This window comes from Staurois parvus, unplaced genomic scaffold (assembly GCF_062004578.1).
Source record: "Staurois parvus isolate SC_StPar_1 unplaced genomic scaffold, SC_StPar_1.0 ptg000048l, whole genome shotgun sequence".
NCBI lineage: Eukaryota > Metazoa > Chordata > Amphibia > Anura > Ranidae > Staurois > Staurois parvus.
The window spans coordinates 6,691-19,008 of NW_028317844.1; the positions used below are offsets into that span (position 1 = coordinate 6,691).

A 12,318-nucleotide genomic window follows, 5' to 3' on the forward strand; every position below is an offset into this window, starting at 1 on the left:
ACATTCTTTTTATTTATAAATCTAATTTTCGCATAGAACCTTTGTAGTTATAGGACACCGTCCCTCTTTCAATCTCTGTATTTATACAACAGTTCTCCTTAAATCTGGCACTGGTGGCCATGAAACTACACCCTACAGCTTCTAGCTTCATTTTCTCATAAGCAGGACTGTGCAAGCTTGGCATTGTTGTACAGTGAAGGAAATCTTTAAAACAGGGTGATGTTTGATATAGGGTGAAGGATCAAAAAGGCTCTGAAAGTCACATGACATCAATGTAAGGTACTCTTAAGTACTCAGATTTAAATATAAAAACAGTATTTGCTGGAGGGGAGGGTGAGGTGTTCCGTAGTACTTTGTTCTGAGGCCTGAAATTATGCTTTATGGCAGCACTGAGTATACTGTATGTCCTCAGTAGCTATAAACCGAACAGTACCAAAGATAAAGCTCTCTGCAGCACATTCCTCACCTTTACTGTAGGAGTGAGAGTAGAGAAGACTTCCAAGTTGAATGTTTGCTTTTCTATATATGGACAAATGCCTTCCACTCATTTATAACACAGTCATATACACAGTCTTTGTTGCTAGGCCATTACCACATTAATAAATGGCTGCATTTTAGCAAGATAAAATTTTATACAATGCCAAGTAAAGTTCAAGACTTGGAACACGGTATAAGAAACTATAACTACAGAAAGAGGTGCATATTAGTTCCTAATATTCACAGTATTATTTCAGGTACTTACCGTATATAGCACCGTCAATTTATGCATATATATTGTACATTCACATCAGTCCTTAACCCTCAGAGAGTGTACAATCTTAGGTCCCTAACTCACATTCCTAAATGCACATACTGGGGCCAATTTAGACAAGTATTAAAAAACGTTTTACGTGTAGTCCTAGGGTAAAGTGTATGAATAACCTAAATGTTGTGTATTTGTAGATTGCATCTTCACTTAGCAAGGAACATTCAATGTGGGCAAATCAGTAAGACATTTCCGGCACATTACTGGTATGAGTGCTATTGGAAGCCAAGGGTCAAACCCAAGAAGGTCATATGACACGTTCATCAGAAATACCAACACATAAGCCAAATTCAAGCAGTACAGAGTAGCAACAATTTTATCATCTGTCAGTATTGCTGAAACATACTCAATAAGGTACAGTACACCGCCATATCAGAGCTAAGAAAAGTTTAGTATAGTAACACCTCTTCCATGTTGTCAAAAATTGTGTGGACTTGTTCTTCTGAGGTTTTAGAGTAACCGCTTGTGGACCACCTGTCTCAATTTTACTGTGAAGAATGGCGCTGCTGCACCAGATCACGTACATGTACATGATCTCGATTTTTCTGGGTAGGAGGTGCGTGCCCCTTCTGTGCTGTCATTCCCTAAAGCACAAGCCAATCAGCAAGTCCCAACCAAGGATTTATGGCCAGGACCTGCTGATCGGCTTAGTGAATGAGAGTTAGGCTCCGAACAGAGAGCAGTGATGCAGCTGTTTTTTCCTCCCTGCAATGCAGGGAGATAAAACAGTCACATTGCTCAGTAAAAGCAGCACATATTACACACATTACACATTGTTAGGCACAAAGTTAATTCTTTGATTGCCCCTAGATGTTAAATCCTTCCCAGCCAATGTCATTGGTACAGTGACCGTGTATAGTATCAGCAATGATCACTGTATTAGTGTCACTGGAGATGTCAGTATCATGTAGTCGGTTCTCACCCAGCGTCAGTTAGTGTCAGATTGCCCTCTCATTGCACCATCATTGTACAGTCCCACTGTAAGTCGCTAATCACCACCATTACTAGTATAAAAAAATAAATTAATTAAATTTCCAGTATAATTACCATCATTTGAAGACGCTATAACTTTTGCACAGACCAATTAATATATACTTATTGGTATTTGTTTACCAAAGGCATGTAATTGGGTGGATTGATTGTGTACAGCCCCACAGTTTTACTTGTAAGTTAAAAATATATTTCAATCATTATGGACTATTACATAGGAAAATACAAGACCATAAACAAAATTATAAAAATGTAATAATGTATCATTTTGACACATAGATAAATCTATCGCACACTCGAACATTTGTCAAACTACCAAGAGACAGACTTCTACCACTATTTACCACACACTTTATGTATTGCCCTGCATCTGTATAAATGTTAATTTGTGAAAAGGTAATCCACAAAAGGGATGTATTGTCACATTACCAGGTTCAAATGTGTTTTGAGAAATTAATCTCTTTTAGAGTTGGGCTTGATGTACGAGCTGCGTCCCACACTGCACTGTGCCCTGACAGTCCATTGTAGTTGGCCAAAGCAATGCACCTGACCACAAGTCAGGTGTAATACTTTGGCCAATCACAGCGCATGCTGATGTCTTAAGAGGGTGGGGCCACTCGGAGACATCAACTGGGTGACTCCGCCGCCTTGTGACATCATTATAGTATTTAAGAACTGTCAGGCCAGCGCAGCTGTCAGAAAGTGGGAGGGGGCCAGGATCTGGGGGCCCCTTCTTATTCTCTGATAAGCCCCCCGCCCACAGACCCTAACAAACACCTGCCATAGTTGTGGGGAAGAGGCCCTTGTCCCCATCAACATGGGGGAAAAGTGCTTTGGGGGGAGCCCCCTGACTCAAAGCACCCCCCATGTTGAGGACATGTGGCCTAGTATGGTTCAGGAGGGGGGCGCTTGCTCGTTCCCCCCCTTTCCAGACCTGCCGGGCTGCATGCTCGGACAAGGGTCTAGTATGGATTTTGGGGGACCCCCATGTCATTTATTTTTATTTTTTTTTGTCATGGGGTTTTCCCTCAAAATCCATACCAGACCTGAAGGGCTTGGTAAGGATGGGGGGTGCATTTCACATTTTGATTTTAGTGTGCATGAGATGAGCTTCTCACAACTGTAGGTTATGATCCATTGACACTTCAGTCAGTCATGAAGCAATGGTGATTTGCAAAGTGCAGCAATGCAAAACTACCCCTAATCTTTCAGTTTACTGTAGTCCGATCAGTGAAGAATGAATACTGATTGAATGCTATGGGTTACTTTGCTCCTTATTGTATTATGTAAGCCCAGTATGATGACAAAAGACATGGTGGTTTACCATACTCCTGGTACCGATTTTTTCACTGAACAGCAGGCTTTCATATGAAAGCAGTCCTAGAGGCTGTTGGAGGACCGGAGCAACATCATGACATCACCTCTAGTTGGTGGAAGAAGTAGACAATTTTGTTCTTTTTGAAAGCAAAAGTTTAAAAAAAAATGTTTTATCTTTTCCTTTTAAAGGTAAAGAAGTGGTATGGGGTCTTTTTGACCCCAGATATCTGGGGTCAGATAAGAAGACCTGTACTGTATATTTATATTACAAGGGATGATTACATTTCTTGTAATAGGAATAAAAGTGCTAAAAAAATTAAAGGGACAGTATAAAAATTAAAAAATAAGAAAAAAAATTTTTTTGAAGCCCCCCCATCCCACCATGCTCACCTGCAGAAGCAAACACATACGTAAATCGCACATACATATGCAAATGGAGTTCGCAGCACATTTGTGAGGTATCATCACGATCAGTAGAGCGAGAGTAATAATTCTAGCACTAGACCTCCTCTGTAACGCTAAACAGTTAACCTGTAAACATTTTTAAAGCATTGCCTATGCAGATTTTTAAGTACCGTAGTTTGTCACTATTCCACAAGCATGCGCAATGTTATAGCGTGACACGTTAGGTATCCATTTTCTTGCTGTAACATGCTCTTTTATAGTTTACAAAACAATTGAGATATATTGTGTTTTTTTATTCACTAAAGTGTATTTTTTCCCGAAAAATTGCATTTGAAAAACCGCTGCACAAATACCATGTGACATGAAAAAATTGCAACGATCGCCATTTCTTTCTCTAGGGTCTTTGCTAAAAAATATACATAATGTTTGAGAGGTTATAAGTAATTTTCTAGCAAAAAATACGGATTTAAATTTGTTTTGGCACGATCAGTCATATTTTCAATATAAATGCCAAAAGTTCATGATTTCTGTATGTGCACGGGCTCATCGCATAACATACTTCTGTGTTCAGATCTGTAAAAAAAATTGCAGCACATTCTGCTCCAGTAATAAAACATATGTGCTTGTGAGCCACCAGAATATGCAAATAAGTATATATACTGGATCGCTGGTTTACCTGCCCACTCTCCCTGGATGTGCGTTTAATGACAACTGATCAAATAATAACCGCGCTCCAATATTAACTAAAAAGTGCTTAGTGCTTATAATATATATGCAAAATAATCTCCAATGCTGAGTAATTATTACTATAAACTATAAATCACTGTGCAATGATATAAATGTGCTAATATTACATCAATAAACCAAGTGCTAATTCATATGAAAAAATAATAAATATAAATAAATAAATATATAAAAAGTATATAAAGAATCAATATTAAATTATATTCAAAGTTCCAATTGCAAAAGTGCTAGAGTGTTCCAACCAAATCAGATGATACTCTCCTTCCCATGAGTGGTATACTTCAATCTTGCAGCTTTGTAATTAGCCTGTGTGCCTGTGAGGGATATCCCCTCCTTTGATCCACTCCTTGTTTCAACCACTGAATGCTCCTCGCAAAGATCATGCAAGAAAAAAGAGAAGATATGGTGCCTTATCCCAGAGATATATCAAGCCTTTAATCTGCTTCCATAATGCACTCACATGTTATAAAAAAACATATCGCTTTTCAGTATGAAAGAACCACTGCCTGCGGTGAAGATGAGAATAGAGGGTGTGTGCCCCACGCTGTCAGTACTCGCCGTATCAGTGTACATGAACCCTTAAAGGATACGTTCACCATTCAGAGTATGTTACAAGTTATATCCTTAATTTGGGTGTAACACGTAACATTCTCCAGACCTACCCCCTGCACCCTGATCCTAACCTCCCTGTGACAGTGGGTGGGGGATCTTCTCCCTACATTCACTGTCACATTTTGAAATCAGCAAGCCTGTGTGGGGCTTCACCTACGCAGCTGAGTCATTCATTCACAGCAATCTGTGAATGAGAGAACTACATGTAAGATCAGCCATTGTGGCTGATGGCTTGTAGTTCCCAATGAACTGCGAGAGCTTGCTGATGACCTCTCTCCTAGTTATTTGACAAGCCCTGCACCTTGTAAACAGCTAGCCCCCTGAAAGCTACAGGGCTTGTCTGCAGAAACCTGACATTGAACCCCTGATCCGCTAATCACGTGTTCAATTCTTAGCTGGCTTTCCCAAAAGGTGAATTTAGTCTTTAAAGGTATAGCTAATAATGTCTGTCAACATGAGGAGACTTCAAAATTTAGCAGTCTTTGATTGCAGCAGATGTTTCAAAACAGATACAAGAGTCCCTAGATTGTTAAAATCTCAGTGCTGTCAAGCAGTAAGATACATCTTGGGTGGGACTGACACATATGTTTGTGTGAAAAGACAATCTGATTCTTCACAATGCCATGGGACTCTGTAGAATAATGAAAAAATGACAATCACAGCAGAAGAGAAATTCAGAGAGGAACACGATGAACACTTTAATGTTGCTAGCAGTTTAGATATAAGTCTTGTCATTCTTTTAATTATGTTTTTGGCTTCTATAAATCTGTTCAACAAATTGACTTACTAAACCTCAAGAGATCCTTTGACAGCTATTTTATTTTAAATGGATTATTTTATTTCCTGGCAATGTTCTTTCTGTGGGAAAACTGACACAGCTCAATTAAAGCAGAAGCCAAGGCACCTGGATCAAGGGATAGTTCAGCAGACAAAGTACTCTAAAAGAACCTGCATTACATTGTGGAAGGACTGTAAACTATTCTTCTAAAATTAGGTCACATAATCTCACTGCTTTGCTTTCTATTTCAAAAGATACAGCTTAGAAGGAGGAACTCCTCCTCCAGAAGCAAATCCATTGTAGGGTAGTGTCATTTGCATTTGCATCCTGTAACGGAACCGACCCCAGACTGCGCTTGGGTATTTCCGTTAGACTACCGCTTCCCGTCCGAACATCGACAACAGACACCACAGCTGACCATACAAGACTAGATGTCACCAATCTTGAAGTAATCCAGAAAGTAGACTAGTTTATTTGAACACAGATACAAGATATATACATCAAGGGACAAATCCCCCCTCCCTGCATAATGACACAGGGTGGGGCAATCTACACTTAGCAACAAGAGACACACATGTATTCATACCAGCAGACAGTCCCATCAGGAGGGAGGGCTGCTGGAGACACCCCCCACTAAGTTAATACACATAAACATATACATCCCATAACAGTTTGCTCTCAAGCAAGACAAACAATAGAACAATGGGATGCAACCACATGGCATTAAACAATCAACAACCCTCCACCCCAATATTAGGACAGATCACCCTGTACCCCTAAAAGGTACAGGGTAACTTACACATAATAGGGATATGGGGAGCTGAGACAGGGGTCTCCTCACCTCTCTAAAGTGAGCTGGGTTCCATGGGCCCCCCACACAAAGTGACTCCCGTCACACATCCCTACTCATTTCCAACCCCAAGGCCCATTCCTACTTGCAACTGAAGGTATTAAAGTGATTGTAAAGCCTCACCTTGTAAAACAACCCATTCAGTTTAAAATAAAAATGAAAGACAAAACATTTGTTTATAGATATATAAAAAAAGTAAAGACCTTTTTTCCTTTTTACATAAGTGATTACAAACCTTCTGTTCTCAAGTGTATAAGAGCTGGGGCAGGAGAAACAGCAATATAATGATCTTTCCAGTAGAAATATGTTCAGGGGGGGCGTGTCTGATCATCTCTGGTCATTGGAGGAAGCAGGCTGGGTTACCAGCACAGCTAGAGAACTGACCACGCTGTGTTTTCATGCAGTTTTTAATAGGAAAGCAGAGGGACTGGTAGGATCACCAGGTATTTCACACAATGGAAGCAATACGAAGAGCACAGGATACTTTTTCATACATGTACATGGTACAGAAGGCACATATCAGGAATGTGAAATATTGGGTTTACATATTCTTTAAGCAAAGAGAAGGGGTAAAAATTTCCCCAGGCATTTTTACTTTTTCCGCAGCACACTAATTCATCTATTGATGTTTTTGATGAATAAATGATTGTGTTTTTCCAGTATATCATCTGATTTTAATGTCTGTTTGAAAAGAAGCTGTCTGTGCAGATCCACCGCTGCTAAACCATCATCCAACATGGCTAACATACAGTACGAATTGTGGTATTCCAGGGGGTTTCACTCGAGGTATAGTTAGATCAGATCAGCCAGGAAATATTGTTTCAGGGCTTGATGGCCCACTTTTATTTAAATGAGAAGTAAGCATTCCAATGAAAATAGAAAAAATAAAAGGTTACTTTTTCAAAAGGTTTACACCATCACTTCAAACACAAAACTAAAATGGCATTAAGACTCCTAGCTTCCCATGTAGTACTACTGCTCAGGTCTCAAGCTTAGGCCTTTGGTCTGGTCCCTGACCAGTTCACAGCACCATCGTGCTCACATGCAAGCTCTGTATCTCTCTCACACTCTTGCATCCCCCTACTTCACTAGCTCCATGCCCTGGCCTCTGGGCAGGGCACCTCCTTTCTCCCGGGTGGAGCCCTAGATTGCAGACAGGCTCTTCATTATAAAGGCTGTGAATAACTGCACGCATAGCCTGCTGGACTCCAATAAGACCCAGGCACAGAGTTAGAGGCTTTTGTACTCCCAAGATGCCTTGAACGCCAGAATCCAATCTGGGAATTACCAATACTAGAGAAAACTGAGAATCCAAATTTGTCCATTCATATTATTCATTCTGAAGCCCCTCTGCATCCTTGAGAAACTTGTGTGCCATTTACATTTTTTTACAGTGGCAGGGCCAAGCACTCTCACAATGTCTATTGATAGATAATTGGGGGGATAAAGATTATCCTTGGCTACCAGCCTTTTTTTAAAACCACCTATCCACCTATATTTTTGGTCCCCTTACCTGTGTTGCCCACTTCTGGCAAGTGCAGGCCTTGAGGATGAGGGGTGAAGTATACTTTTGCATACATTTACAACTTTGACTTTATTAATGACATTTAATTATTACCTTTCTTTGCTGTTCTATACTTAGCGGATGATGATTTGACCTGTTATGTAACTTTTTTACTATTTTTCAGAATATGACATTCCTAATGAGCCTAATATGCATTTTGTTAAATCTATATTCAAATTTTTCACACTGGGATTTTCACATCCTGAAGAAGTGGGAAAAACCCCAAAAATGCACTGACATATTTAATACATAGTAATATGTTATTTGACTGTGTTATACTTAGACATAAGGGAATTTATGTAAGGTATGATTTTTTTTAATCTGTAAGGGAGTATGGTGGACACCAAAGTTTTATTGTTTTTCGAATAAAGTATAGCTGATGAGATGGAATAATTTTTGGTTTGTGTATATTAAATATGTTGGATGTAAGGACAGTCCCTTTTCAAACAAAGATGATAAATTACACTGTGATTAGATTGAGTACTAGGATTACTAGTACTCAGATTAAAGTGGAATCTGCATCTTTATCCAATGTTTGCCCGTTTAAATAGGTGTGCGTAGGAAAAAAAATCAAACGTTTTCATGGGGTGCACTTTCTTTTTCACATGACTGTGCAGATAGATGGATATTTATATATGTATATACACAAAAATATTCTATATAGTTCCCTACTCTACATCTTCATGCCTACTTGTAGAGTCATCATAACATTTCCAATAGAATATTCAAACTTTATTGAAAAAGGTAACCTACAGATTTTTTATTATTTTTTTTTCTGCCTATGTCATGTTGGGATTTTCCTTCACTTCCTGTCCCAAAGACTTACCAGGAAGTTAGAGGAAACCTCTACAAAGTGAGATGAATTACTATCCTAGGCAGTTATCAAAGCAACAGGTATTCCCATTAGAAGATTTACCTTCGCTTCTTTTTATGGTGTCAACTGTATAATTTTTAATTCCTATCACTTGGCTTCTCAGTGCCAAAAATTAGAGAGGGAGAATCTACCTAGCTGGGAGAGCGACAGCAATGAAAAGTTTATTCTGCCTCAATTCTATGGTATTACACCAGTTCAGACTTGAGGCATTGAGAATTTGGAACCCTATTGAGCTTTTGGTTGATTTCACCTAGTGTATAAATAAATTTTACTGATGACATATTTCCAAGCTGGCTGAAATTGATGTAAATGGTAGGGGTTGGACAGAACAATGGAAATGCCTAACCGTATAGTTTATATATACAAATGTATCCTGTAAGAAGCAGGACCATCCATTTGAAAAGATGCTAATTCAGTTTTGTGGTTATTTTGGAGATTGTACTGTAACATAAGCTATCGTGTGTCTATCTTTCCTTGGTTATGAGCTTCAACATGAAACTACTTTTCCTACTTAAGCAAACATGACAAAGCATACAAAAAGGCTACCAATGCTTGCCAAATAACAGCATCTGTGTGAGCCTATTGCAGTTAGAAATGACTTGGTCAGTGGTACACTGTTGCTTTACAATTGCCTGGAAACATAATATGGCAGATGTCTGGACAAGCACATCCTGGCCTTTAAAGAATCTTTGGTAATGAAAAGATCTTTCAGCAAACAAGCAAGTTCCCATTAAAAAAACTGGAGAAGGAACAATGGGCCTTGAAGAAAACAATTGTGACTGGCCAGGAGACTCCATTTAGGCCAATCAAATTTCCCCAAAGAATGTTTGGCCAAAGTCATGGAGATACCTACAAACATTTATGTTCCCCCATAAAAATGTATAGTGGAGAAATAGCCTTTCTACCAAGCTCTTTCTGAGTACACCGGGCCACCTATTATATAATATTATAGGTTAGCAGCAATCTCTTGGTATGGGAAACATAAGATTACAATTCTGAACTACATCTGAGACTATGGATACTACAGTTATGCTTAAAGCGGTAATAAACTGCAAAAAAAATAAATCTCTGCAAGGCAATGGTATAATGTACTAGTATACATCGCATACTAGCACATTATGTAAAATATACCTTAAAACAAAGCCCTCCAGCGGTGCGTTGTCACCATTGTAAAGGCTTCCATCTTTACCCGGTCTTCCGTTCGGGTTCGAAAGCTCCAACTGAGCCGCAATGAAGTCACTCCCACGCATGCGCACTGGAGTCATGGGCCATTCCTTCAGAGAACATGCGCCAACTAAAAAAAAACTGAATATCTCCTAAACCAGTGGTTTCCAAACTGTGGCCTGGGGGCTTGCTTTTATCTAGCCCTTGGGGCAATATTTCATCCTCAGACACCAACAATGGGGCATAATTCCCTCCACTAAAACCAATGAAGGGGCACAATTCCTCCCAATTACATTAACGATAGGACACAATTTCTCCCAACTACACCAATGATGGGGCATGATTCTTCCCACCCAATGACACCAACGAGGGGGCTCAATTCCTCTAACAGACATAAAAAATGGGCATTTTCTACTTCCAATAGCCACAGTCCAGCCCCCATAAAGTCTGAAGGACAGTGAACTGGCTCTTTGTTTAGAAAGTTTGGAGACCCCTGTCCTAAAAGGTGAATGTTTAGGAGTTATTTATTATACCTACAAGTAAGCTTAGTATAAGTTTATCTGTAGGCAGAAATGATCAAAGTGGGTTTACTACCACTTTAATCCAAGTGGGAAAGCATGCAATACAGAATGAGTGGAAAGAGGGTTAACATGTAAACTGAGGATGTACAACCAACACTTTTTCTTTTTTTTTTTTAGTTTCAGATAGTGAAAGATCTTTCCAAAATGATAGGATATCCACTGTTAGGAAGTTGTCACCAAAACAAGTGTCCTTATTGGGATGCTTCCCCTCAATATATATTTCTGTGACAACATGCAATACACATTATTGATTTCCAATCACTTCCTGTAGCAAGGACAATGGTCACCAAGACTAATAGTGTGAATGACTCTTCCTACTGAGGATAAGGCCAGCAATAAAAACTAACCCTAACTAATTTCTAACCCTTCCATGCTCTGTCCAAAAGAAAATGTGCCTTTGCATACACTTCAATGTCAATAAAAATTCTGACTTTAGCAAAGTTTTGATTTGCCCTGTATATCCTTTTCAGTTTATTGAATATATTGTGTTGCCTGGAACTTAATAAATATGATACTTCTTAAAAATATATTACCAACCTTTTATTTTCCTTTTGTGCAGAGATGTCAACCAGGATTCTACTATTCAGTTTCTGGAGAATGTCTACCATGTTCGTGCAATGGAAATGCATACAAATGCCTGGATGGTTCCGGCTCCTGTGTGGTAAGGTCATCCTCATAGTTATCTAATTTTTTCAATGTTTCTTAGAGCAGAGTCAACATCTGTGTTTATGTACTACAAGTATGCAAACCACTGTGAAATGTTTCCAATTGGTTACATATGGTTACCAGATATCCATTATTGTAAAATCCATTCTGAAAACTATGCAAATCTCCCTGGGTTTTTTTTCTCTAATTTAGCTGTTTCTTTTTTAATGGAATAAAAATCATAACACTTAATTTGTGTTAAAGGTTTTTATAGAGAAAAAGGTTAAACCAGTGCCACTAATATGTTGGAAACACTCAGAAGTGCTCATTGTCACCATCTAAGGAACTCACTCTGATTCTCAGCCACTTATTGGCAGTGAATCTGACTTATTGGGGAGATTTAGTAAAACTTGTGCACCCAGAATCTGGTGGAGTTGTAAATGGTAACCAATCAGCTTATACCTACAGCTTGTTCAATTAAGCTTTGGCAATAAAAGCTAGAAACTGACTGGTTTCTATGCAGAGCTGCACCAGAAATTACATTCTCCAGGAAGATCAGAAGACACCTGCTAAAAACAAGAGAGTTTTAATGTACAGTAATTTATGTTTAAATCCATAAGATTTGCCTGGACAGTCCTGTTTTTTTGTCAGTTGTCCTCTGTGAGGGCTTTGTACCAGCAGTGTCCTGGGATCACAGTGTGATGTTCTGATAGTTTTATCAGTAGCAGTAGCAGCGCCAGCACTGCCCACTAGTCCTGCCTTCTGTCTGTCCACACTGGTCCTACCCCCTGCAACCCACATTCCCACCCACAACATGCAATTTTGGTGTATTGCATGCTGTGCCAGTGATGAGACAGGGCATGTGTGCAAGCAGGAAGATGGAAGCTTAGTGGATCATGTGACTGAATCTGCTGCTGCGTTCTGATTGCACCTGCTCAACCTGAGCTAGTCTGGGTGAAAGTATTTGAGTGAGTAAAAGTTTTTTTTTC

At 39.3% G+C, this 12,318-nt stretch overlaps 1 protein-coding gene across 1 annotated transcript in view; it reads left to right on the plus strand.

The window, feature by feature from the left end:
- Positions 1-11,243: 11,243 nt before the first annotated feature.
- Positions 11,244-12,318, plus strand: part of LAMA4 (laminin subunit alpha 4) — a gene marked incomplete at its 5' end in the record, with an annotated part of 111,094 nt that continues 110,019 nt past the window's right edge. The window contains one exon of the mRNA XM_089665396.1: positions 11,244-11,345. Within this exon, the coding sequence (XP_089521522.1) occupies positions 11,244-11,345 (102 nt within the window). The remainder of the gene's footprint in view (positions 11,346-12,318) is intronic.